Here is a 27377-nt window from a genome sequence, read left to right as displayed (position 1 = left end):
AGAGAGCACAAGTACAGAGCTGCAGGCAGAAGGAGAGGGAGAAGCAGGCGCCGTGCCGAGCAGGGAGCCCAACGAGGATTCCCTCCAGGAATCCGGGATCAAGACCTAAGCGGAAGGCAGATGCTTAACCGACTGAGCCACCCAGGAGCCCCAAGCTTAAGCTTTTAAGTCAATTATTTGTACCTGAAGACTTTTCTTAAACTGTTGTGGTAATAATGCGCTGGTGAAACCTAGCTTATCAATAACAAGCAGAGTAAACAGCCATTTAGAAAACTCCAAAAATGCAGACGACACAAAAAGACTGGACATAATCTACTCATCCATTAGAGCACATAAAAGAATCTAGCACGTCAGCATTCTGATGATGAAACAGTCATGGTGGAAAATTTCCACAATGGAAATATATTTCTTCACTAGAATTTTGAAATATACATTCAATGAAACATACATTGCAATGCAGAAATGATCATTTACTCTGATGATAATAGTATCTGTCAATCTGAAAGGATAATGAAGAACAGAGAGGTACTTACCTCTCTTCAATACTCTCTTTTATGGGTTTATTATCAGGATTGCCATCTATGGGAGCTACCATTGTATTGCTACTGGAAGTAGTTCCTGCAATCAGAAATGAAACAGTATCTGTGAGCTTAAGCCTGGGATAACTCAGTAAGAACCAAAGATTTCAAAATTACAGATGTTAAAACTCCCCTAAAATGAGAGCAAGGTGATTTTTCCAAAAGAAATGTACTCATAATGACCAAGAGGGAAAGGAGACAACAGCAACCAAAGTTTAGAAGCTTGAAAACAAATGGGCAAGAAGCAAGTTAGCTTTGAGAAGGCTGAGTCCTGAGATGGTAGTGGGGGAAACCAAGAAGCATCCACAGATTTATTGCTGAACCTCCAAAAGACTCAGGCATTAGCAGCACTGAGTACCTCTGGGTGTAGGGGTTAGAAATGTTACTAAAATAGCGGGCTTGGTTGAAAATCTATTTCAGTAGTTGGTCCCTAAGATCTATGCCCCTCCACTTCCAGAAATCTTCTTTTTTCAACTTTACTCATTTACGTCATTTCTATACCCAACATGGGCCTCGAATTCATGACCCTGAGATCAAGAGTTCATGTTCTTCCAACTGAGCCAGCCAGGTGCCCCCAGGATTCTTTTCTGATAAGAGTAAATCAAAGATTTCTGGACTAGGGCACATTATTTACAGCTGAAAGAGGAAGAACGTCATTGAGAATAGGGGATTGAGGGAAAATACACACACGAAAACTTGAGAGGGTATCCCCTTGAAAGCTTCTCACCCCACTGGGCTACCAGAAGGCATGAAGACAATGTTGCATATATTTGTGTATGTCTATCTATGGATTCTATGTATGTGTACATACAACAGCCCTACACACTCTACTTTGGGTAGATAACTAGTAGAGTTTTGTCTGGGTAACTGGATTTGTCCAAGAGAAGAGACCTATAGACACTTTTCATCAGTGAAATCGTCACACAACAAATGACAAAGTCAACAAGCTCCATATATACCTATAAAACATCCAATCAACTTTTCAATATTCTATTCTGTATCAAAAAATACAGATCTAGAATTGGTAGGCTTTTGAAGAAAGCTTTTACCAAGACAAATCAAAACAGAGCAATATAGAGAAAACAGGCTCTTCTGCAGGGAGAAGAAAATTAATTATAGATGACAGTCCAACCATGAAACATGAATAAGGTGCTCCTAAAAAAATTCATTAAAAAATAAACTCTTTGGAATTAACATTCTGACAGATATGAAAAACTCAATGGAAGTGTTATCAGAAATCCCGTAGAAACTAGCAGAACAAAAGGAGCTAAGAGATGAAAATAGATGACAAGAAATAAATTATGAAGTATTTCTAATTACACAGATGTTATTAACATGCCAGAAACATTTCATAGAAACTGAGTGACAAAGAACTTCACGGAAATATAATCTAAAATAGTCCTGCTATTACACTGATTTTCAGAGGCCGTTCTTCCCTCAGGGATGTAGTTTCTGGAACTAAAAATATCACTGTCATTATATCTGTATATACATATAACACTCACATGACTGGACATTGGGATCATATATGCCCAAATAACTATAATATGAAATTACAGAGTAGGTCAATAAGTAAACCTTTTCTATATCTAAGATACTAATTATCCTTATTAAAAAAATGCTTGTTGTATAAGGACATATAAATCTATATTCCAGTTCCACACACATATGTGTGAGTCTGTTTCCCTCTATAATACTAAGAACCCTTTCGCGGTCCAACTTCTTCACTCCTGTGAGGATTTACAAAGTCCTGTCAAGTTGGTCACCGCATGGGACTCACATTAGCTTTTATGTTTCCTGACGCTGTTGAAAGCAAAGGCCTGCTGAGCTGACCAGTTAGGTAAAGCTTCTCTTCGGAGACCAAGGGGTCAGTTTTAAGGGACTTCTTACCTGAGGTGACGGAAGGGATTTTGCAGCTGGAAGTGACGCGGTAGTACGGGGGGTTATCCATGTGAGTGACACCTGAGCTGACCGGATCGGTCAGCTGGAGCTCGCTCACCAGCTCTTCCAGCAACTGCATGGTTTTGTCTCTCCCTAAATAGACAATAACTTTCTTCACCTGTCACAAGAGAAAACGGTTCAGAAGAGAAAAGGGACCATTTTTCTTTCACAAATTGGGTCTCAAAGCAGATTTTATCAGCTAAGATCAATTCGAAATGGTATTTAAATAAGCCCAACTTAAATCAGAACACCGATCGGCAGTAAGACGTTAGTTGGCTTTATAAAGACGGTGTTCCCCTGGCCCTCAGTGCTAGATTTAATCGGATGACTTGACTGCTTAACAGTTTCCACATTATCCACTTCTTTACTATTCTGCTTTTTTTTTTTTTTAGAAAAGCAAAATATAACTGCTTTCCTACAAATCAGTGTCTTTTTTTTTTTTTAAAGATTTATTTATTTATTTGACAGAGAGAAATCACAAGTAGGCAGAGAGGCAGGCAGAGAGAGTGAGAAGGAAGCAGGCTCCCTGCCAAGCAGAAAGCCCGATGCGGGACTCGATCCCAGGATCCCGAGACCATGACCTGAGCCGAAGGCAGCGGCTTAAACACTGAGCCACCCAGGCGCCCCAAATCAGTGTCTTTTTAATGGAGAGATTTCAATTAATAATACCACCCCAACGTTCCCCTTAGACTTCAAGCACACGATTTTTTATTCTGCTTCCCCTACTAAGACTCCGTATTTAACCCAGTAGGTGCAGAGTGGTGATTACAGCAACGAACTGGAGCTGAACTAGAACCCAGACCACACAGCATGGACTGGGGCGTAGACACTTGGTAGCTATGCGACTGCACAGTTACTCTCGGTTTTCTCTTCTGCAGAATGGGGACAATGACACCTACTTCATAGAGTTGTTAGGATTAAGTAAGATTTAAGACAGCACTTGCTGTCTATGCCTAGTACATAGTATGAGTTAAGTAAGTGAAAAAGAACATTTCAGTAGTATGCATTCTGTGTCTCGGTAATATGTATTAATGAATTGCTTACTAACTAATCAGCCTCCTTTCTTCTTTGTACTTCAATCCTTGCAGCTTAAAAAATAGGGTCCTGCCAGCATAGGCATCATCATGGGGGGAGGGGAGAGGGAGCTGCTAGAAATATAGGATCTCGGCCCCTCTCGTTCCTCCCCCCCCCGGAGCCAGAACCAGATACCCTGGTGATACACCCACACACACACAACTGGGCAACTCTGCTTGAAGTGACCCCAGGGCAAATCTTATTTATTTATTTATTTTTTAAGATTGAGTGATTGACTGATTTTGAGAGAGAGTGGGGAGGGACAAAGAGAGAGGGAGAGAAGGCAGCTCAAGCAGGCTCCCCACTAAATGTGGAGCCTAACTTGGGACCCCATCCCAGGACCCCCCGAGATCACGACCTGAGCCCAAATCAAGAGTCGGGTACTTAACCGACTGAACCACCCAGGCGCCCCACCCCGGGCAAATATTTGTTTGTTTGTTTTTAAGATTTTTGTTTATTTATTTGACAGAGAGAGAGATCACAAGTAGGCAGAGAGGCAGGCAGAGAGAGAGGGGGACGCAGACTCCTTGCTGAGCAGAGAGCCCATTGCGGGGCTCAATCCCAGGACCCTGAGATCATGACCTGAGCTGAAGGCAGAGGCTTAACCCACTGAGCCACCCAGGTGCCCCACCCTGGGCAAATATTAGAATATGTTTTACTGTATCATAACAGAAATTTTATAATGATTACCTATTGATAACCGACCTACACACAGCTCTGTCTCTATCCAAACCACTTTAACTCTTCGCTAAGTCTCTGTTCTCAGACCCAGTCACCTCCTGACCTTGCTAGATGCATTCCTGCCTCTGTGCCTTTAATCCGTCTGACTGTAAGAAAGCAGCCAGGCTTCTCCACAAAGTGGGAATTCACTCTAAGTGACGGAGCTCATAGCTCCCCAACGTTGACGAAGTTACTCTTCTCTCTGCCCTGTTTTATTCATCCATAGAACTGCCGTAATCTTTACACACTCAGATCTAAGAATTCAAAGAAACAATGTAGATGAGGTGCTTATGCCATGCCTGGCCTAGAATAAGCGATTAAGAATGAAAACTGAGAAATTACGATGGTCATTAAAAATAGCTCCTTTTAAAAGTTCCTGGCAAATGGTTATTCCCTGAATTTTATCTTGGCTTCTTGGCATTATTACTTCATGCCTGTTTCTTCTTCCAGCTCAACTCAACACATCCATCCATCCAATTACAGGTGCCTTCTATGTGCCAGGCACTAGTCCAGGCTCTGGGAAGACAGCAATAGATACAGAGCTGTGTGTAGGTCAATGGGTAATAAGATTTCTGGTATGATATAATAAAGCATATTTTAAGATCTGCCCAGGGATGGGGCACCTGGGTGGCTCAGCCGGTTAAGCACCCGACTCTTGATCTGGGCTCAGGTCATGATTTTAGGGTCCTGCCTGAAATTGATGTGTGCACACACACGTGCGCACTGGTCCACCTGTGTGCCTCCAGTCGAACCCTCATGTTTCACATTCTCATGTTACTCTCCACTTGAGCAGATGTAAGCAATGCTTTCCCCTCTAGAAGGTAAAGACTGTGATGATCTTCATTGCATACCTCTTCCTACGCTTCCCCACCCCCTTCTGGAAGCCGTCGGCACCATTCCACAAGCACTGAGCTCTCTCACTAACCATACTGATCTCCTATCCAGCTCCTGCCTAGCAGAAAGCATGAACATTCTCAATTTTTTGGGTCTCACTTCTAGATGACTTCCCCTCGGGGATCATCTCCACTCCTCCCAGAGAGCTGTGGTTTCTTGGTTATTCACGCTTAGTACCCTGCAATTTTCCTCTGTAGCCCTGATCAAGGCTGCTCTGTATTAATTTACTGGTTTACTCATTAAATACATTAGGTGGAGGTTCAAAGAATAAAATCTCCATCACCTATCGGACTGAAATACCCAGAATCTAGAAAAGCACCTGGCCTGTGGTCAAGGCCAGACAACAGCGGTTGAATGAAGCAACGGACAAAGGCATGTGCTGATTTCCAGGCAGGTCCCTACTGTGGGCCTTTGCTTCTGCTGCTCTCCTGCTGCCCACATTCTGGTATTACAAGAAACCAAGTAAGTATTACTTAAAAAAAATGATAATAGGGGTGCCTGGGTGGCTCAGTGGGTTAAAGCCACTGCCTTTGGCTTAGGTCATGATCCCAGCATCCTGGGATCGAGCCCCGAATCAGGCTCTCTGCTTGGCAGGAGCCTGCTTCCCCCCTCTGCCTACTTGTGATCTCTGTCTGTCAAATTTTAAAAAAAGAAAAGAAAAAAAAAATCTAAGCTACAGAAAATAAAATAATAATAATTAAATGAACCTGAATACATACGTAAGGCAAGAGGCTTGGTTCACTATTCACTCCACAAATACTGATCAGAAAGTGCAAAATGATTTTCAGGTTTTTCGGCCAGCCGTCTGCAAGCGTGGTCCACACATTCTCCACCTCCGACCAGGCCAGCTCGTCCCCGTACTAGATGCAGGACACACAGCACACACTTCAGTGATGACTGCGTATTCAGTACCCAACTTTGTCACACCACAAAATATTAGAAAATCGTGTTTTTACAGACAGCTTTAATCTTTTCCGTCCTCTAGAGGAATAAACATTTCTTTAAATCTAAACATAAACATCATTAATCATATATGATTTTCTCTCCTCCCTCCAAGACCATATCCTGTAATCCAATGAGAAGTGTTTAAGGGAAGGAATTTGGTTCTTTTCAGACCATTATCTGTTTGGTTATCACAGGATGATCTGATCTCTTCATCTATTTCTACCCTTTATGATTCTTCTTAATAGTTCTGTGCAGCATACTGGGTATTTACCCTAAAGATACAAATGTCGGGATCCAAAGGGGCACATGCAGTTGAACGTTTATAGCAGCAATGTCCACAATAGCCAAACTATGGAAAGAACCTAGATGTCCATCAACAGATGAATGGATAAAGAAGATGTGGTATATATATGTACAATGGAATACTATGCAGCCATCAACACCCCCCCCATCTTGCCATTTTGCAATGACGTGGATGGAACTAGAGGGTATTATGCTAAGCGAAATAAGTCAATCAGAGAAAGGCAATTATCATATGATCTCTCTGATATGAGAAATTTCAAAGGCAGGGAGTGGGGTTGTGGGGGGAAGGGAGGGAAAAATGAAACAGAATGGGATCGGGAGGGAAACAAACCATAAGAGACTCTTCATCTCATGAAACAAACTGAGGGCTGCTGGGGGCCGGGGGGTCGGGAGAGGGTGGCTGGATTATGGACATTGGGGAGGGTTTGTGCTATGGTGAGTGCTGTGAAATGTATAAGCCCGATGATTCACAGACCTGTACCCCTGGGGCTAAGAATACATTATATGTTAATACAAAAAAAATTTTTTTTAAAAATGGACAAACCAAAAAAAATAGTTCCGTGCAGCAACTGTGAACACCAACCCCACTTTACCTTCGCTGTCATGTACATCAGATTGTTCAAAACCATTGCAGTGGCTTGTGGAGAGCCCCAGCCTTCTCCTCGCAACCAGCGCCTGCTTGTCACCATGAGCTCTCGGTCTTTTAAGGAGTCGTCTTCCTCATCTTCATCATGTCGCCTTGCTGTGGGCAGCGGTTTCAGATCGACCAACTCAATGTTGTTCATCCAGGGTAAGAGATAGTGCAGCATGACTTGCCTCCCGGCGGGGTGAGCGGTCTGAATTCTCTGACTTATCTCTGTAATTAAAAACAAGCCGAAAGGGGGGACAACCAGCATCACTTCTGTTTCCTTTGATTTGTAATTACCTCTGGTAAGAAATGAAAGACCTGGAGCTCTGAAAGTAGCTGAATGAAGAGATCCTACCAGGGGAGGCGGTGGTGGTATGTGTGGGAGCGGGGGAGGCCCCCAGCCATGGCAATGACCTCCCTCAGGGAGACAGGGTCCCTTGAGGAGGAGGCCTGGGAACACGAATACTTAAGATAGAAGAAAAGAATCCACCAAAAGTGACAGAAAAGGAATAGCTCACAGTAGAAGGAAAACCAGGAAACATTAAATTTCTAGAAATCACGAGCTCAGGATTTAAAGAAATGTAAGGTGACTTACATCAATTGCTTGGCAAAGCAGCCAACAGATTGAAGACCAAAAGCTGATGATTAGGGTTAGCAGTGAGAAAGTCTTCCGTAACTTTACAGAGAAGAAACTCACACTAATGGAGTCTGAAGGCCATTTATGAAGATACATAAAGGCCGAGAGAAAGTGAATGTGGATACTCAAGGCAGGTCAAGTGGGGGTGGGGAATGGGTCAGAAGTGGGTGTAAAGTAAGAAAACGATGAGAAGAGCCAGGGAGCTGAAAAACATTAAAGATTACCGCAATTGGTCCCGGAGAAAGAAAGGAGCAGGACCCTCAAATTTCAAAGTGGGCAACGTTTCTACTGATAGCCTCCCCATACAATCCCTAACACACACTCTGCTCATCTTACCTTGGAAGCAGTAAAAGTGAAAACTGCACTGAGCAGGTTTACAGGCCGTACTTTGGTTTAGAATAGACCATTTTCAGCAAAGGAGTTATAATGAGCAGGTCCTAGCACAAGACTATCTGAAGACGGAAGTGAAGGACAAGGCGACTGAGCTGTGGGCATGGTCTCCACATGTCCCAGCTGCCATCCCCACCAATTTCTTGAGCTCTGAGACTCAGCTGGACTCTTCTGCTTTCTGTGTGGGAGTGCTGAGAAGTGGCCCAGAAGCAGAATCAGGCATTGTGGCAGCCACTGCTTTGCACTGATGACCATCCACACTGATCCCGAAAGGGCTATCAGGACTGTGGGCGGTACAAAAAGGGAAGGGGCATGATCATTGTCGTCTACCAGTGCAAGCCCGACAGGTAAACTGCTTTAAGAACTGTTAGAAGGATTTACATAGGTTTTTCCCCCTTCATGTTAGTGAGGGATAGGAAACTATTTCTACTGCTGAAACAGGCGCCGTGGAAAGATGCTCCAAATGAAGAGGCCAAATGAAAGAAAGATCCACAGCAGAATCTTATCATCTCCTGGATGGCCATTTCAGTGCATGTTCAATTCTCAGGTTAAAATAAGATCTTGTGACAAGTGAAAGCAGAAAAACTACCTGAGTGTGCTGTGTTAAAATTAAATGTTCAGTAAAAGGATAAAGGAACATTTACAATAGTACATTCATCGAGTGGAAGGTTAAACTAGATTTTAAACAAAAACTGTCTTAAATCTGAGTCCTGGGAGATGCAGATAAAGAGGATATCTTGCCCGACACATAGTGCCACTGTTTTGGAAACCCCTGGAAGGAACTGTCATTTGTCCAAGAAAAGGAAATGGGAACAGAAAGCAACGTGGAATCCTAGTAATAGGTTGGGTTTTTTTTGTTTGTTTTTTAGATTTTATTTATTTATTTGACACAGAGAGAGAGATCACAAGTTGGCAGAGAAGAAGGCAGAGAGAGAGGGGGAAGCAGGCTCCCTGCTGAGCAGAGCCCAATGCGGGGCTCAATCCCAGGACCCCAAGATCATGACCTGAGCCGAAGGCAGAGGCTTAACCCATTGAGACACCCAGGTGCCCCCTTAGCAACAGTTTTGCTCCAAGCAGTGCAGGACCTTTCCCTATGATGAGAGCTGTTACTTATGGAAAGAAACCTGTATCTTTATCGCTGCCCATTTCTAGTATTAAAGACAGACCAGTACACAAGATGAAGTATGTACTAGAAGATTTAGAATGTTCTGTGTCTATCAAAGAAACATTTTTAAGTTGTATGTGAAGCCCTCCCCCACCCTGGGTAGAGAAGGAAAGGTAAAGTAAGAAGCCTTGGAAAGACGACATTAATAAGAACTCTACCATGATAGATTAGTATTACATGTTCTTACTAAAGGAAAAAAATTATTTTCTTACATAAAGACATGTTCTGTTTTGAATCAACCTCAAATTTCTTATATTTAAATTTCCTACAAGTAGTTTTTTAGAAATGACTGCTAAAGAAAACCCACGGCCAAGTTCAACGGTCATACCTGAGAATATGGCGAGAGTTAGCTCCGGATAAGCCCTTGCTAATTCCTCGGACAACTGATAATATGAAACAGAGTATAGGTGCGGCAGAGGAGATAGCTGGCTGAGGACTCCATCTGTTCTCTGAACTTCCAATTTGTGGGCATAGCGAAACATCTTCGGTTCCAGGATCTGCAGGAATGTAGATGCGAGATTTTATGAGTCGTCTGAATTTCAGCCGTAACTGTAAAATAAACTCTTCTAAGAATTATTCCAGCTCAAAAATTCATAGTTATGCATACGGTAGAGTAGTTCAGATGTTAATTTCTAATTCCCAGGAATGTTTGCAAAAGATCTTTAACTGTTTGGAAGGCTTTGCACTCCTTGTGCTTAATGCCACGGGTTTGGGTTAGGAGCATAGTCTGAAAATGACTTTAGCAACTTGCTATTACTTGAAGAAGATTTACCACTTTCCATTTCAAAAACAGGATTATATAAGACATGTATAAGTGAAAAAAAAATCCTCAAACAGATCTTGGTTAAATAAAGATTAAATATGGACTATGAGCTAAAAATTATTTTAACGTTATACCAAGTAAATATACAGCACTGAACTTTCTTCATAATTAATAAAGCCGTGAGGGTATAATTCCCAAGATGGTGGCTACTGGCATCAGCACCACTAGTCAAACCCTTTGGAAAAATCAGCATCTACTTGAATCTCATTTTTTTTAATTAATTTTTTTAATTTTTTTATAAACATATAATGTATTTTTATCCCCAGGGGTACAGGTCTGTGAATCACCAGGTTTACACACTTCACAGCATTCACCATATAGCACATACCCTCCCCAATGTCCATAACCCCACCCCCTCTCCCGACCCCCCTCCCCCCAGCAACCCTGAGTTTGTTTTGTGAGATTAAGAGTCACTTATGGTTTGCCTCCCTCCCCATCCCATCTTGTTTCATTTATTGAATCTCATTCTTAACTTGGTTAAGAGGGAAGAACCTCATCCTATTATCAATTAGTTAGATACTGTATAATAATAACTGTATAATAATGTATACTATACAATAATGTATAACAACTGTGTAATAATAACTGTAAAATCTCCATGCTTGGTAAGTTAACTTTCTAGGTTATTTTTCTAGGTCTAATAAAGAAAAATTATACAAGCATATCATAAAAAGGCTAATTACTTTTTACTTGGTTCTCAAAAAAAAAAAACCTTTGGCTCACAATATTCTTCTCTGTTGGACAGAGATAGTTCCAGGCACACGGAAGTCCTAACCACTCCATTTTCATTTGAACACACACAGACGCATACGCGTGTGTATGTCAGAGGAGATCCATAAGCCCTTTGTAATACATTTCTGAATAGTCTGTATTTTTTGTTCTTTTTTAATAATTTAAAAAAAATTTTTATAAACATATAATGTATTATTATAATAATTATAATAAATTATAATAATGTATTATTAGCCCCAGGGGTACAGGTCTTTGAATCGCCAGGTTTACACATTTCACAACACTCACCATAGCACATACCCTCCCCAATGTCCATAACCCCACCCCCCTCTTCCTACTCACCACCCCCCAACCCCGGCAACCCTCAGTTTGTTTTGTGAGATTAAGAGTCTCTTATGGTTTGTCTCTCTCCCAATCCCATCTTGTTTCATTTGTGAATAGTCTGTATTATTTCCAGACTTAAGTGACCCATATTATCTTTGTCGTCTTTTTTTTTTAAGATTTATTTATTGATTTATTTGACAGAGACCGACAGCGATCACAAGTAAGGGGATCAGTAGGCAGAGGGAGAGGGAGAAGCAGACTCCCCACAGAGCAGGGAGCCAGATATGGGGCACAATCCCACGACCCTGGGATCATGACCTGAGCCCGAGGTAGATGCTTAACTGACTGAGCCACCCAGGCATCCCTTCTCTTTGTCCTCTATTTTTAATGATAATCAGGAATTGGTGCCATGCCTCCCTATTAAAAATAAAGCCCAGGAGTGTCTGGGTGGCACAGTCCCTTGAGCATCCAACTCTTGGTTTCGGCTCAGCTTGTGATCTCAGGGTCATGAGATTAAGCCCTGTATTGGGCTTTGCGCTGAGCACAGAGTCTGCTGGAGTTTCTCTCTCCCTCTCCCTTTGCCCCTCCCTGTCCCACGCTCTCTTTAATAAATAAATCTTTAAAAAAGGCGAAATATTTATATGCTTCATTAAATCATCAATAATTCATATTTTAACTAACATTTGCTTACAAACCTGTAAAAGTTGCATAGCAACTTCATAGATACTTCGAGAAGAATCAGCTGCTTTAAACAGTATCAGATTTAGGAGCATCACTGTGTCACACTGATAATCCCTAGGGACAAATTTTACACGTTAGAGAAATTTTAGAGGCTTTCACATCATTCATAAATACGATAGACAAAGGGCAAGGCTGCAGACATCAAGTGTTAAGCCTATGGCTAGATGGGTTGTTGTTGTTGTTTTGCTTTTTGGGTTTTCTTTTTTTTTAAGGCAAAAGGTATGCAACAGATGCAAGGTGATCATTATTCTTATTCTGGTTAAATTGCATTAGAGGTCAAGGAAAGAAAATACTGGTTTCTTAGTATTTCTGACTTCAAAAGGAAACATTTAAAAACAAAAAGAAAGAAAGAAAGAAAGAGAGAAACAAAAACGCTAACTAAAATACGGAAGACAGTATGCAGGGTACCTGTTCTGGAATACGTTAGCTATGGCTTTAAAGCAGCCGGCTGCCACCCTCTTGGAACCAGTGTAACATCGATCCACGGCCCAGTACATCAGGTTGCTCTGGTCCGGGTTCAGTTCCAGCAGTAATGTAACTGCCTCACAGCCCAACTGGTGAACCTACGTAAAGGTCGCAACAATGCCCAGGACAAAAAAATTTTTATATATACGATATATATAGTATATATTTTATATATATGTGTGCATATATATATATATATATATACATAATAGTATACATAGTATAGTTCACATATTTAGCAATATAGTATATATATTTACTGTATTTATAGTGTGTATATATAGTATATATATAGTATAGTATATATATAGTATAGTATATATAGTATATATACTATATCCATAATATAGTACATATATTTACTATATTTAAGCACAAAACTCAGTCTCCTTTTGTTCAAGTCCTTCTCATTTTATTCAGCCAAAAGAAAAAAAAAAATGACACGGATAAATTATACTTGGTCTCCTGCTTTTTACACAAGACTCTAAGTAGTACGATTCTCTCCTCCAGCAGAGCCCTGAAGGCGGCTGATGAGTATGAACAGTGATTAAGTGCTTTCAGAAAAGTGAGTTATTAACCTCTCCAGTTATTTTTATCAAGCTTTATTCTTGTTTTTGATAACCCAATAGAAAAATTATTTGGAGGGGAGAAAAAATAAGTCCTATTTTAAATTGTGAATCTGGGCATGCACAGGAGGGGAGTGAGGAAAAGGGAAGGCAAGAAAGATTAATTGGAGAGTGGTCAAAAAAATGATATTAAACATAACAACACATTTCTTCCATGGAGCTCAACGTATTCTATATTAATATTTTATTTACATATCTAGCACTCTCTCGTGAGACAACTGCATTAAGCATATAATACAAAAGGGAAATTAACATTATTTAAATAAGTAATAAATGATAATTAGACATTTCTTAAATTATTGCATCCTCTTTAATTTTACAAAACACGCCTTCTGCATGTAATTCTAACCTAATTTTTAAAAAAGACTTGTTTTTAATAGGTCATACTATAATTCCAAATAAAGCAGTGCAGATTATTATGAAATCCTAAAGGAACCGTCATAATCACCTTTTTGTCCAGAGAGTCCAAAATGTTATCCAACCATTTGTACAAATAGCCATCTGATGAAAGTCCTACATTATCTGCAACAGGGCCACAACATAGTACAGCAGACATAGCCTTCAAACAATAATATTAGAATTACATTTAAAACATTTAAGAGGTTTTATATTGGTTGCTTAATGCGAAGAGGCAGGATATTTTTATTCATGCTTATGTAGCCACAGTATCTTTAATTCTTTCCTTTACAAAGAAGAGTGTAATAGCAGTTTTTGAAACTAAGTAGTTTATGATGAGTAGTAAGTAAATACATGATACGAAATAAGGCGTGAGCTTGGACAGTACTGGAAGAGAAGAGGAAGAAAAGACCAAGAAAAAGTAATTAAGCAGGAAAAAAGGGGCAATTCTCGGTTCTTTAAGAAAATGGCATTTAAGTTTTGGGTAGATTCTATAACTTTTTTTACATCGTATTTTATGTATTTAAAGACATGTACAGTATAAATATTCAAATACAGCAGGCAAATATAAATAAAAAAGGGTAGAAGAAACCCTTTTTATACTACTAGACACTGAGATAGCAAAATATTTAACGGCACTCTTCACGGGAGAAAAAAGAAATCAGATTTCTAAGTATTACCTTTAGTGCACAGTACTGATGTCTGTTAATTTGCATATTTCTGTCACTGTATCTGTCCAAGGGTGTAAACATGATGCTAAAGGGACCTGCCCAGTGACTGAACAGCATAAACAGACTGTGACGAAGGCTCTGTTGAGGGAAGATACTTCTTCTCTGGTGCACTGTGCATTAAAAAAAAAAAAACAGATGGGAAAAATTTTATTTCCATTTCTTCGTATTTTCACATGCATGTCAACTTATTTGGTACTGAGTATGTAACACTGCAAGAAAGCCAGCAAAGGTTTTCCTTTGAGCCTAACAAACACCTCCTTGGTGATGGCAATCATTGACGCATGTGCAGGACCAGGAAAGAGGGCCACAGTCTCTGACAGCATGTAGCTCAGCACGGTGAGAGATACAGGATCTCTGCAAGCAGGATTTCTTTCTTTTTTTTTTTTTTTTTTTTTTTTGCAAGCAGGATTTCAAGGCAGGTGCAGGACTGCCCAGAGGCAGGCAGAGAACCGGGAGTCAGGGCCCTGCTTCTCCCCGGCTGCTGCTGACTACGTGGTAAGCTTGGCTGAGACATCAACACAAACTCAAGTCTGGATCTTGATTCACTGCCAAGACAAAGCTTTGGAATAGGTAAGCTGCTTCTGAGCTTTGTACGTTTTCTGCTGCACAGCTGTCTTTTTCAAAGAATCCTTACATGGACTCTTGATATACGGAACAGACAAAGGAGGGGCTGATTTACTTGAAGTAAGTGGGGAGGCCCAGAGTCTAAACCCATTCTGCTGCCCTTGGTCTGTCTCTTGGGCAGAAAAGAAACAACATCGTTTGAAAACCACTGACTGATATAATCTCCAAGAATTCTTTCCACTTGAGAATTCTATCTACAAATTCTCTGCATCAATCCTTGTTGAAGAAACTCAACAGTACTTTAATGAACCAACCTGGAGGTTGTAGACAAATGTTTGGTAATGGACTAAATTATATCTTTATGCTAACTGAGCTTCAGAAGAAGAAATCATTTCCCTCTGAAGTTCAAAATAGGCCTCCTAAATTAATGGACCTAAAATAATGTTTACAGGCCTCTTTTATAAAATATAACCCATGCTCTCACTTAGAGAGTCAACTGTTTGCATGTCCTCTTAAAGGTAACAAAGTAATTCCTTTTCAGAAAGAAAAAGAAACATTTGCAATGACATTGTCTACCAAAGGCTACAGTCACATTTTATGTTTCATGCTTGTAAACAGTTTATGGCTTTTTAAAATGTAAGTGCATATATTAATGTTCCTAGGGCATAAACCAGGACCTGGCTTATAGTAGGTACTGGAGTAACAGGCACATATACCATAAAGGAATCAACCAATAACACGGTATCCTTAGCAGACTTTGTAACTGCGGCTATGCCCTTCTTCCATCATTCAGCAGTACCGTCTTAATTCTCGGCTCAATTACCATTTGGGACATAATGGCTTTTTGCTCACTGCACTTCGAACAAGTTTGCCTAAAGAAGCTTCTTCTACTGATTTCTTAAATTTTTTGTTAGTGTCTTTATTATCATTAAAAATCAATGTGGTGTTGCTTTTTGATTTCTACTCGCGACACTAACTGAAGGTCAAACAAACTCCTGGCCACCCACGTTACGCTGACATATTTCCCACTATGTTCCCAAGCTGTTTTATCACCTTAGCCTGCAAACCCTCAGGGGAAGAAAGCACACGATGGTTCCTTAATAGCTGATAGTGTTTTAAGAAACTGGAAAGAGTACCTGGAACATTCTGAATGATATTCGCCACTAAGGCACTAAAATGGCATCGTATATCCTTCAGTGTGTCTGAGTCTTTTTCATTTTCTGCTTCCAGGAGTTGTCTAGTTAAATCTACATATTCCAATAAAGTGTTGTTGAGGAAATGTGTTTCATTATCAAGGCCACCACTTGCACTGAAAATATTGAAAAAAAAAAAAAAAAAAAAGAAAATGTGATTTTAAATTATAATTCAAATCAAAATAAATTCCTAGTAATCAAAAGCAGAATAATACACAGTTGACCCTTGAACAATGTCAGGGTTAGGGGCACCTACCCCCACCACGCCAGGCAAAAATCTGCATATAACTTTTGACCCTGCAAAACTTAGCTATTGATAGCCTACTGTTGGCTGGAAACTTTACCGATAATAGAAACTTGTCGATTACCATATATTTTACATGTCATATGTATTATATACTATATTCTTGGAATGAAGCAAGCTAGAGAAAAGAAAATATTTTAAAAATCACAAGAGAAAATGCATTTATAGTATTATGCTGTTACAATCCACATACAAGTGGACCTATGCAGCTCAAATCCATGTTCAAAGGTGAACTGTATATTAAACTCGATCATGGTAGTGTGCAACTTAATATATAAAAATTAAATGAACATGATTTGGCTTCCAAATACAAAATAGATGGTGCTTCCTAATCAAGAAACTGCTATTGCAATTTATATTATTCAATTCCATATCTACCTTTAATCAACTATTCTGAGTGCTAAATGTTATTCCCTCTGGCAAAATATATAGCTTTTCAAAAAGCTATATAAGGAAATAAGGAGGCATATGGGATAGGGAGGACAATTTAGAAGGGTGGAAAGAGGAGGGGCGCCTGGGTGGCTCAGTTGGTTAAGTGGCCAACTCTTGATCTCAGATCAGGTATTGATCTCAGGGTTGTGAGTTCAAGCCCCAGAGTGGGCTCCGCACTGGGGGTGGAACCTACTTTAAAAAAAAAAAAGGGTAGAAAGAAGAAAGACTAGTTCTATATGTGCTCAGAGCTGCCATGAAAATTCACATTATGCCTTTAGTACAATCATTCAAATATCCATTAAGTACTTACTCTCAGCAAGATTCTAGCATAGGTAGTACCAAGGATACAACAATCTAAAAGAATGCAAGTAAGAGTGCTGGTTTTCAAGTCTTCTATCTAATACCTATGGAGTTGCCTCCAAACTCTCTGTAGTAGTTTTCTGAGGCAAGGGCTCTGAGCCTGGAAACCACAGACTGAAAGGGGGTCACTGGGTTAATCAGAAGTTTTGGATTCCAGTCTTGTTCCCAAACTTATTAAGGATTTGACCAGCAGCTACTTCAGAGCATTTTAGTAAGAATATAAATTAGTTACTATATAATAAAGGATCAGTAAACCGTAAATGCTATATAAATGGTTAGCTATTACATTTACATTTATTTTAATCTGTTTTTCCTTGCTATATTTAAAAAGTACTTCTAAAATATGTGGTTTTTAAAGTAAAAATAGGGGTGCCTGAGTGGCTTAGGCAGTTAAGCATCTGCCTTAGTCTCAGGTCATGATCCCAGGGGCCTGGGATCGAGTCCCCCACTGGGCTCCTTGCTCAGCAGGAAGCCTGCTTCTCCCTCTGCCTGTAGCTCTCCCTGCTTGTGCATGCCCTCTCTCTTTCTGACAAATAAATAAATAAAATCTTTAAAAAATACAAAGTTTAAAAAAAAGTAAAAATAATTTTTAGGAGTTGTGGCCGTGAAAACAAAAGTAAGGAGTCATAATGGTACTACAATATATTAAAAATACCAGTCTACAACAATAAAAATATGTTGAATAAATTCAAAATGAAATGTTATTCTTCATTCCTTAAAGGAATGTTTTTAATTTCTGAGTAGTGATTTACTACTGGATGAGAAATCAATGTAATAGATTGCAACCTGACTCAGAATAAAACATTCATTCATTTAACAACTATTCATTGAATCCCTCCTACGCATCAGGCACATCAGATCAGCTGGGTGAACAAAGCCAAGATCCCTGCCTTCTTGGCCTCTAGAATTCATTTTTTTTCCTTAATCAAGGAAATAAAAAGTCCATAATACTAACAGCCTTACAAGATTACTTTCTCTTAAAAAAACAAAACCAAAAACAAAACATGTAACTGTGTTCAAAACCATTAGTGCTCAATAGTGACTACAGCTTTTGTAAATTTTAAATATACCAACATCCAGCAGTTTCCCCAAATAGTGCCAAAGATACTTCATTCACTAACACTACAGTAAAAGCAACAAAACAGAAAGAAAAAAAAGAAAGAAACATATTAGATTGATTTTTTTTGCATTAAGCCCAGTATGTTTCAAATTCTCTTTTCCTAACTTCCAGTTTTATTTTTGTGTAGGACAAAAAAAAAAAAAAAGAATGCTGTTTCTTTTTTTCTTTCTTTTCATCTATTATAAAAGAAAAGGTAAGTCCGTGGTCTACATTCTCTTTAATTAAAGCTCAATTTTGAAAGCACTCATCAAAAGCATTTGATGCTAACTATGGAAGGTATGAGGTACACTAAGAAAGAATCAGGACAAATGCCAAAGTCAGAATACTGCACTAGGTTATGAATATTCTTTTCCCCCTTGAGATCTCCTTTCAGTTTTCAGTTACTCTTTTTTGGAGATGATCAGATCTATCTTTTTTTTTTCCTCCTTTAATAGTCAGGCAACACAGTTAGCCTTCCAAAGCCAATGGAATTTTCCTGGTCTTAGTGTCCACATGCCTTTATTCTAGCAATAACTCCAGATTTTTATGTTTTCATTGGTGAAGCATGGGAGGTTATGAATTATGACTTACGCTCATGGATTTTGGAGAGATTAAGAGTTGACTGGAATAAATTTACAAATCTTATAGCGAGCATTTAGCCTTTATATATATGATTTTACAATCCAAAAGAAATAGATCTTTAAAATAAGGTAAGAAATCGTTAAGTTAGTCACCAAAAAAGGCCACTGTCCACTTGCCTGACTTACTAGATTCCTGCAAATATCAAAAATCCTAGGAACATGATAGCTGATTTTTGCCCAAAGCAATCTGGTGGTGGATTTTTTTCAATACAGTTTTTAGCCACTGGTTAACGTACTGGCTGCATCTTCTGTAAATAATATTCACAGGGTAGCAGTTTTTTGTTGTTGCTGCAAAGGTGCTTTTCTGTTTTTAGATATTTCATAAGAGAAAAAAATATGTTTCCTAATCATTCCGAAGTTTTAAAAAAGTCAAAATCCAATACTGACCTGTGACTAATGACACCAGCATCTGCCAGCAGTTCAAATATTCGTACCAGTTGTACTCGTAAGATATCTCGACGCCTGCGCCGTTTCATATTCTATTCCAAAGACAGAAAGACATTCAATAAACATTCTTCAGAGAAGTTGCTAGAAAACTTTCTGGTGTAACTTGTAAAGAATAATGTGTAATGCACACTTCGATCACTCCACTGGCTACTGAATCAGAGATATGTGTGAATAGTTTGAAATTAACGAGCCAAATGAAATCACATGATGTTTTATGTGGCAACGCTCCTTGCGTGGGGAGAAAATAAAATCCTATAGTTACTTCTCAGTTACTTTCAGGTGATTTGCTAATCTGGCAACTTGGAAGCACTGAAGCAGCCAGTAAACTGTTCCCACTGCATGGTTAAGAATCCCTAAGATATTCCCCAAAATATAACAACAGGACAGGGAAGAGAACACAAAGGGGAAAGAAGAAACCCCACAGATTTTGCTCACGCCGAAGTTTTCCACTCAATAGTTAATGCTGACACAGAAACTAAATGCAGAAGAAAAAATTTCCCTGATCATTACGGTCTGAATGAATTGGTCTTACTAGCACCGAAGGACTAAGGGTTAAGCACATGAGCTGTCCCATCTCCCCCGGATTCTGCGGAAACCCGTGCAGTCGGAAGAGACAGATTTGCTCTACCACTTCCTTCTACTGTTCATTACGTCACTGGGAGGCAATTTTCACAATACAGAGCAACCATCCAGTTTCCTGCCTTCCAGAGCAGACCAATTTGCTGATGACCAGCTCGTTACGTTTCCTATTTCTTATCGTTCTTTATAAAGTTTACAGCCATTTGTACTGTGCAGGACAGTTTCTAAGCAGTCTTTGATGACCTCTGCGAAGTTTTAGTTGACTTGTTCCCCTTCTGTCGCTACAGAAAGATCGTGAGTCTGAAGAGCTCAAAATCAATCTTACATTCCAGGTGCAACACTGAGCTAACCCACTCACTTCCTAGGAGGACTTCCTCCCCCTGAAATTCTCAAGTATAAACGCTGCTATTTAATTTTGTTGCCAATTCCAAGTCCCTCTAATGAATCATCCTACACTGTAATCAACATGATCATTCTGAAACAAAAGTCCAATCAATTACTATCACTACTCTACAGGGCTGAATTAAAGAAAGGAACTGAAGCCTTACAGATGCCATCTTAATGTTTCTAAAAGGGCAGCTCTTGTCACCATGTCTTTCTCCTGCTTTAATTCCTCTGGGACATCAACAGCAGTGGCTCTCAGTCTCCTATACCAGGTTCATCTAAGGTGCTTTTTAAAAGATTTCTGGGCTCTGTTCCAGGGAATCTCACTCAATAGGCCCAGGAATCTATAATGTGTAGGAAACTCCCCCAGGCAGTTCTAATGCTCACGGCATATGGTGCCCAGTGGTCTGCAGGATAAAGCTGAGACCAGGAGACCTTCATGAGAGTTCCTCTCTTGCTTTGCAGCCTGATCAATCATCAATCACTTTCTCCATAACATAATCATGCAAAAGAATCTGCAATGTCCACATTCTTTTTACAAAGTCTGCAAATGCCGTCTCCCTGCCTAGAATGTCTTTCCCTTGCTCGTCCACTGGGGAACATGCTTCAAACTTCTCCTCAAATATTGGTGCTTCAGACCTACTTTTCCTCAACAGGCAGAGCCAGAGGCTTTCTTCTCTGCGGTTTGAGCAACCTCGTATCTGTGATTTCATGCCAGTGTGTAATACGCTGTCATAATTACGGTTCACATATCTACCTGTCCCCGCCAGACCTGTGGTTTCTAAAAGTTGCAGATTTTTAGATTTAGGGACGTAGACCTGGGGTTGGCAAATTACAGCCCTCAGGCCAACCCTGGCCCACTGCTGCCTAAAAGAAAAAAAAAATTGGGGGGGATATAGTCATGCCCCTTTGTTTCATAGTCTAAAGCAAACTGAGTAGTTGCAACAGAGACAGCAGGGCCCACAAAGGTGAAAATATTTACTATCTGGCCTTTAGAGAAAAGCTTTGCTGACCCCAATCTAGACTCTGACTGGGCCCACTTCAGTTAGAGCAATTTAATATGTTTTCTAGAATGAGTTTCTGCGTAAGACCTTCTGTGAGGGGACAGGGAATAATTCTGTATATTAAAAAAATGTTCAGGAGCACCATGCTTGGGTATCTCAGTCAGTTTAGTGTCTGACTCTTGATTTCAGCTCAGGTCGTGATCTCAGGGTCATGAGATGGAGCCCCATGCTGGGCTCTGTGCTGGGCGTGGAGCCTGCTCAAGCTTCTCTCTCCCCCTCTCCCGTGGCCCCCCCCCCACCCCTGCATGCTCTCTTAAAAAAAAAAAAAAGAAAGGGTTGAAGACTGCATCAGACTATCTTTTACATATCTACTTCTCAATCGCTAACTTTTGGTATAATGTAGAGAATACAGAAGACAAATAAGTATCTGCCAAATAAATATTTAATGAGGAAAACTGCATTTACCTCTGGCCTTCTTTCGAGTGCTTCTTTAATTATGGGATGCAATTCCTCTATTAGTTCCCTAGAAGAAAAATTATATACATTGTTAAATAATGGCTGAAGATATAATCTGATGCACAAATATGTAAATACTCATCTAATGACACGCAGTAGTATGTTAACCCCAGTTCTACTGTTTTAACACAGTCCTCATTGTTTTGGTTACAGAAGAACACGTGCACCCTGCAGACCACCGGGAAAACAGAAAAAATGGTACAGGCCACCTATTCTAACTTGCAGAGGTAAATATCGTCAACATTGGGCTTCCATCATTTTGCAGCCCAGGTGTACTTTACATAGTTGAAGCCCTAGAAGCTATGAGAAGATATCCTTTCTTCCTCCAACACTAGCATAATGACATCCACGTGCCCTTAGTTAACGCACAATACCCTACCACATGGGATACCATATGGGGTACCACATTATCCCCAAACTATGGGATACCATAGTTTTTCTAAACATTTTCATTTATTACTGGTTCATTAAATTTCATCTAAAATTTTAAAAAGATTTTATTTTTTTTCCATTTTATTTATTTTTTCAGCGTAGCAGTATTCATTGTTTTTGCACAACACCCAGTGCTCCATGCAAAACGTGCCCTCCCTATTACCCACCACCTGTTCCCCCAACCTCCCACCCCTGACCCTTCAAAACCCTCAGGTTGTTTTTCAGAGTCCATAGTCTCTTATGGTTCGCCTCCCCTTCCAAAAAAAAATTTTTTTTTAATAAACATATAATGTATTTTTATCCCCAGGGGTACAGGTCTGTGAATCTCCAGGTTTACTTTTAAGTAATCTCTGCACCTAACGTGGGGCTCAAATTCACAATCTCAAGATTGAGAGTCACATGCTCTACTGACTAAGCCAGCCAGGTGCCCCAATTTTTTCTAATTTTTATTATTATAAATACTGCCTCAGTGAACATCTTTGTCTTCATTTCTGATCATCTCCTTAGGATTAATTCTTACAAATGGAATTAATGAGTCAAAGGGCATGAACTTCATGAAAATGATAATCTCATCTTTGCTTATAATCTGATTTTAAATTGAAAATGTGCTCATTGTAGCTGTAGATCGTAGATGATGGGGAAAATAAAAAAGAAGAAAATAAAATGCATCCACTATTTCATCATCTATAAAACTACTGCAGACTTTAATGTATTTGCCTCTGGATTGTTTCTGTTTATGAGAATTTGTTTTTTAAGAAGCTGAGATCATTTTTGTAACCCATTTTTTTTTTGCTATTAGCCAAATAATGTATTTTCTTGTCATAAAATAATCTTTCAAAACCTCATTTATGATGAATGCCATCCCACAAATATAGACCTATTACAACTTGCTAACATAGCCTCTGTTGTACATGTTATCTCAAAGGTAAAACATCCAACAAACATCACCTTAGATCAATAGAGGATAATCTCAAAAGAATAAATACAAGGCCCAGCAGGCAACAATAAAGCAGAATCTGACAAAAATGAAGGATTTACTTTGTCAAGATAAAGAACATCAAGGATGATATGAAAAAATATCTTTTTTTTTCTTTTAAGATTTTATTTATTTATCTGACAGACAGAGTTCACAAGTAGGCAGAGAGGCAGGCAGAGAGGCAGGCAGAAAGAGAGAGAGAAGGGGAAGCAGGCTGCTTGCTGAGCAGAGAGCCCAATGCGGGGCTCGATCCCAGGACCCTGGGATCATGACCTGAGCCGAAGGCAGAGGCTTTAACCCACTAAGCCACCCAGGCACCCCTACCATAAGAGACTCTTAATCTCACAAAACAAACTGAGGGGGACGCCTGGGTGGCTCAGGCGGTTAAGTGTCTGCCTTAGGCTCAGGTCATGATCCCAGAGTCCTGGGATCGAGTCCCGCAGTGGGCTCCCTGCTCGGGGGAAGAGTCTGCTTCTCCCTCTCCCTCTTCCCCTGCTCGCGCTCTCTCTCTTTCCCAAATGAATAAATAAAATATCTAAAAACAAAAAACAAAAAAACCCAAACTGAGGGTTCCTGGGGGAGGAGGTTGGGAGAGGATGGTTGGGTTATGAACTTTGGGGAGGGTATGTGCTATGGTGAGTGCTGTGAAATGTGTAAACCTGCGACTCACAGACCTGTACCCCTGGGGCTAATAATACATCATATGTTAATAAAAAAAAAGTGAAAAAAAACCTAATTCTTTTGAACAAGAGGAGGAAAAACTATAGTTTCAACCAACAGACCAAAACTATAAAATAATCACATCATTGTGTCAATAGGTAGGAAAATATTAAAAATTTACATGGCATTTTATCATTTTTAGAACACATCTGTATAAAGTATATATGAAATTTCATAGTAATTCTGTGAAGAATATTGGGGAAATCTTATTTGCTCAATCAAAATGAAGGAAAAAAGGGTCTAAGAAATTAAATGACATGGGGCGCCTGGGGTGGCTCAGTAGGTTAAAGTCTCTGCCTTCGGCTCAGGTCATGATCCCAAGGTCCTGGGATCGAGCCCTGCATGGGGCTCTCTGCTCGGCAGGGAGCCTGCTTCCTCCTCTCTCTCTGCCTGCCTCTACGCCTACTTGTGATCTCTCTCTCTCTCTGTCAAATAAACCAAACCAAACCAAACCAAACAAACAAAAAAGAAATGAAATGACTCGTTAAATGTTACGTGGTTAGTTAACTGCTAAATGTCAGGACTGGTATGAACCGTCCTGATTATAAGGACTCTATCTCACCTCTCCAGTAGTACGTTGACTATTTTAGTGCATAGAGAAAACATATGAAGGTAATTACCTAAAAGCTCCTGGGTTGGTCCTGCCAAGACCTAGAACAAGGGATTCTGTGATTTCCATGCTCTCAGAGCGCATCATTGGAACTACATGCTTAAACAGGGATGAAGGGGATGGGATGCCAATAATCTGGAAAAAAAAATATGTATTTATAGCAGCCAACTAAAAAACTTGGCATTTCATTAATACTTCATCAAGGGCAATGGAGAGATGAAATTTTACTGTGAGTGGAACTTCAAAATTCACCTGTGGTGTACACAATCTAAGAACATGAAATGATTTGTCCAATGGTTCACTCTAAGTTCACTGAAAGAATTGGGGCCCTGTGGGTTTCTTAATTTCTTAGATACTTACCATTGCATAATAGGCTCACTTCCTCTGTGGGAGGATATTCTGATGTTTTATGTCTTTGGATCCATAAAAGTGAATTAAACAAAATTATTTCCAAGTCATTGGTGTTAAAGTAAGACACTCAGATCTTACTCGGTTTTCTGCATTTTCTTCAACCCCCTCCCAGTAGTTTGTGTCACAACATGAAGACCACAGAACTGTTCTTACCAAGTATCACTTATGCCACCGCATAATTTAGGGAAAGTCGACCAAGGTATTTAATGATTTAAATGACTTCTTTTATGTTGTGAGAACTACAGGAAATCAAGTGAGCAACAACGGGGGTGAAAATTACTTTCAAAATATTATGATGAATTTAATGAGCATAATCATCTTTTCACCAAAGAGAAACTATATACATATATATAGTTTTATATCGTTTTTTATTATATATATTCCTGGTTGGAATCAATTATACACACACACACATATATATAAAACGGATTCCAACCAGGAATCCATAGTAATGGGACTCCCTGAACTATTGTCATCATTCGTACAAGTAATACACTTTCGACCACATTACTTGGCTGTCCTGGAAAAGAAATGTGAAAACGTTACTTTGTGGTGCCCTTCAGATTCAGTGGCGGCCGGGGCAAGCTTACTTTGGAATCAATGCTGTAGCCGCTGTCAGGGGTGGACGCGAGCGTCTCGGGCGGGGAACACCTCACAGACCCCGCGGATGCGGAAGCGGATGTGGCCGCCGCCGCACTGCAGCAAAGCAGCAGGTAGTTCCTCCACAGGCCGACGTAGGAGTCACTGCTGGTGGTGGTATTCACCTTCTTGGCATTGATGGGGCTACTGGGGGAAGAAGAGGAGAAACGGGGAGCTGTAAATAATTCAACGTGTCCTGAAGTTTTTTATTTTTTAAACTAAAGCTAAAGTCTATCAATTTAGGAAAGATGGTTAATAAAGTTTTATTACTAACCACTAAGTCTCTGTGGGATGGTACAAGATACACATGACTACCGGACTGGAAATTTAAATCCGTCGGAGGATCATTTTAACATAATCGACTGTTCTTGTGATCAAAGTTAATACTTTTATCAGGCCACATTTTATAAATTATACACAGTGTTAAAAAAAAAAACTGGGAAAACAAAATAAAAATCACCTTTAGTCCCATGTCAATATAAGCACTGTATATTCTTTTATACATTTTTAATTCAAATACATACATATACATAAATAAACGAATATATCTCCCTTAACTTATAAAAGCTGAATAATATGGCTGGTATTCACATGTATTTAGTGTGTGTTTTAAACATCTTCCACTAAATGAATATACTTCTCTGACATCATTTTTGATGGCTGTAAGCTCTATTATTATAAAGATTATCAGGATTTATTGTTCAAATTTTCATTTTGGACATTTTAGCTAATAGCAATTTCCCCCTATAATACACAGCACTATACATTTGAACATATACTTAATTACAATAAAAGTTTAATTATTTTCTTGGGTAAACTCTTGAAATTGAAATTGCGACATCAAAAGGACAGCTACATTTTTAAGGCTTCTGTCAAATTTCTGTCTTGAAATACCAGACCAATAAAATATATTGGCACAATTCTATAAATTTTTCTAAATACCAAAATGTTGGTGGGATTAAGGATTCAGAGCAAAACAAAGCAGAAAGATACTAATACACTGTCCTTGTCTTTACATTTATATATTAAGCTAAGCAAAGCAATATACCCCTTTGTTAATTCACCAACAGTGTTTTACTATTTTAGAAAATATTATGATGGCAGTAAAACAAAACAAACCCTGTAAAAAATCACTACCATCATGTGTGTCGGGGAAGATACACAATACAGAATAAATAAAACAATATCAGATGGTGCCCAGTGTGATAATGAACAACAAAAGAGACAGAGAATGGTAGTAGGAGAGTGGCTTCCAATTTAAAATATGGCAATTAGGGGAGACCAAATGAGATAAAGTCATAAAGGTTATTTGTGCAAGGTGGCAGGTGTCAATTTTCACTAAAAAACAACAACAACAACAACAACAAACCCATCTAATACACAATTTCTGAGAACATACACAGATATATAATAAGTGTGTATACACATAGAGAAATACCAAAAATAGCTATATTCAGGTCCAAAAGAAGGACTACTCTGGGTTGGAGATGTAGAGGAAAGCTTTAAAAATGAGGTGGAATTTGAGCTACATCAGATATCAACACATAGAACACAAAGAAGACAAAAAGCATTCTAGGTTCATGTGAATAAAAACTCAAGAGACTAGAAACTATAGACCCATGCAGTGAACTCTGAGTTGTTTTTTTTGGTTCTAACGTAAGAGCACCTAGGTAGCCATAACCGAAAGTAAGGAAAAATGTATAGACTGGAACCAAGTTCGGAGAACCTTTCATGTGAGCCTAAGGTGTGTTGGGTTTGTCTGGGTCTCGGGTTTACATGGCAATGTCTACAATGAGAGGACTCATTCTATGTGATCTGATGAATGGTGTACTGGATCAAATGAAACCAGGAACTCAAATTCACATTCAAAAATTCTCTGTTCTATTTAAGAGCAAGAAGAAATTAACTGCAGCTGATGAAGCAGTTGCCTCCATACTTTATCACACCATCAGT

At 39.4% G+C, this 27377-nt stretch overlaps 1 protein-coding gene across 13 annotated transcripts in view; it reads right to left on the bottom strand.

The window, feature by feature from the left end:
- FRYL (FRY like transcription coactivator) overlaps window positions 1-27377 on the bottom strand; it is a 259514-nt gene that overhangs the window by 57552 nt on the left and 174585 nt on the right. For 12 of the 13 annotated variants that reach the window (XR_006816034.1, XM_045986638.1, XM_045986649.1 and 9 more), the window contains 14 exons: window positions 25376-25571; window positions 24385-24509; window positions 21586-21643; window positions 19094-19185; window positions 15814-15986; window positions 14063-14223; window positions 13435-13545; window positions 12304-12458; window positions 11850-11949; window positions 9604-9772; window positions 7049-7311; window positions 5927-6067; window positions 2469-2637; window positions 534-618 (listed from right to left, as the gene is read on the bottom strand). Coding sequence is in view for 12 of the 13 variants with exons in the window: in XM_045986638.1 (XP_045842594.1) it covers window positions 534-618; window positions 2469-2637; window positions 5927-6067; window positions 7049-7311; window positions 9604-9772; window positions 11850-11949; window positions 12304-12458; window positions 13435-13545; window positions 14063-14223; window positions 15814-15986; window positions 19094-19185; window positions 21586-21643; window positions 24385-24509; window positions 25376-25571 (1998 nt within the window). In the remaining variant the exon portion in view is untranslated. The remainder of the gene's footprint in view (window positions 1-533; window positions 619-2468; window positions 2638-5926; window positions 6068-7048; window positions 7312-9603; window positions 9773-11849; window positions 11950-12303; window positions 12459-13434; window positions 13546-14062; window positions 14224-15813; window positions 15987-19093; window positions 19186-21585; window positions 21644-24384; window positions 24510-25375; window positions 25572-27377) is intronic. The other variant, XM_045986584.1, reaches the window with a different exon arrangement.

This window comes from Meles meles, chromosome 2 (genome assembly GCF_922984935.1).
Source record: "Meles meles chromosome 2, mMelMel3.1 paternal haplotype, whole genome shotgun sequence".
Lineage (NCBI taxonomy): Eukaryota > Metazoa > Chordata > Mammalia > Carnivora > Mustelidae > Meles > Meles meles.
The sequence above is the reverse complement of the archived record's forward strand: the minus strand, read 5'-3'. Positions and strand labels throughout refer to the sequence as shown.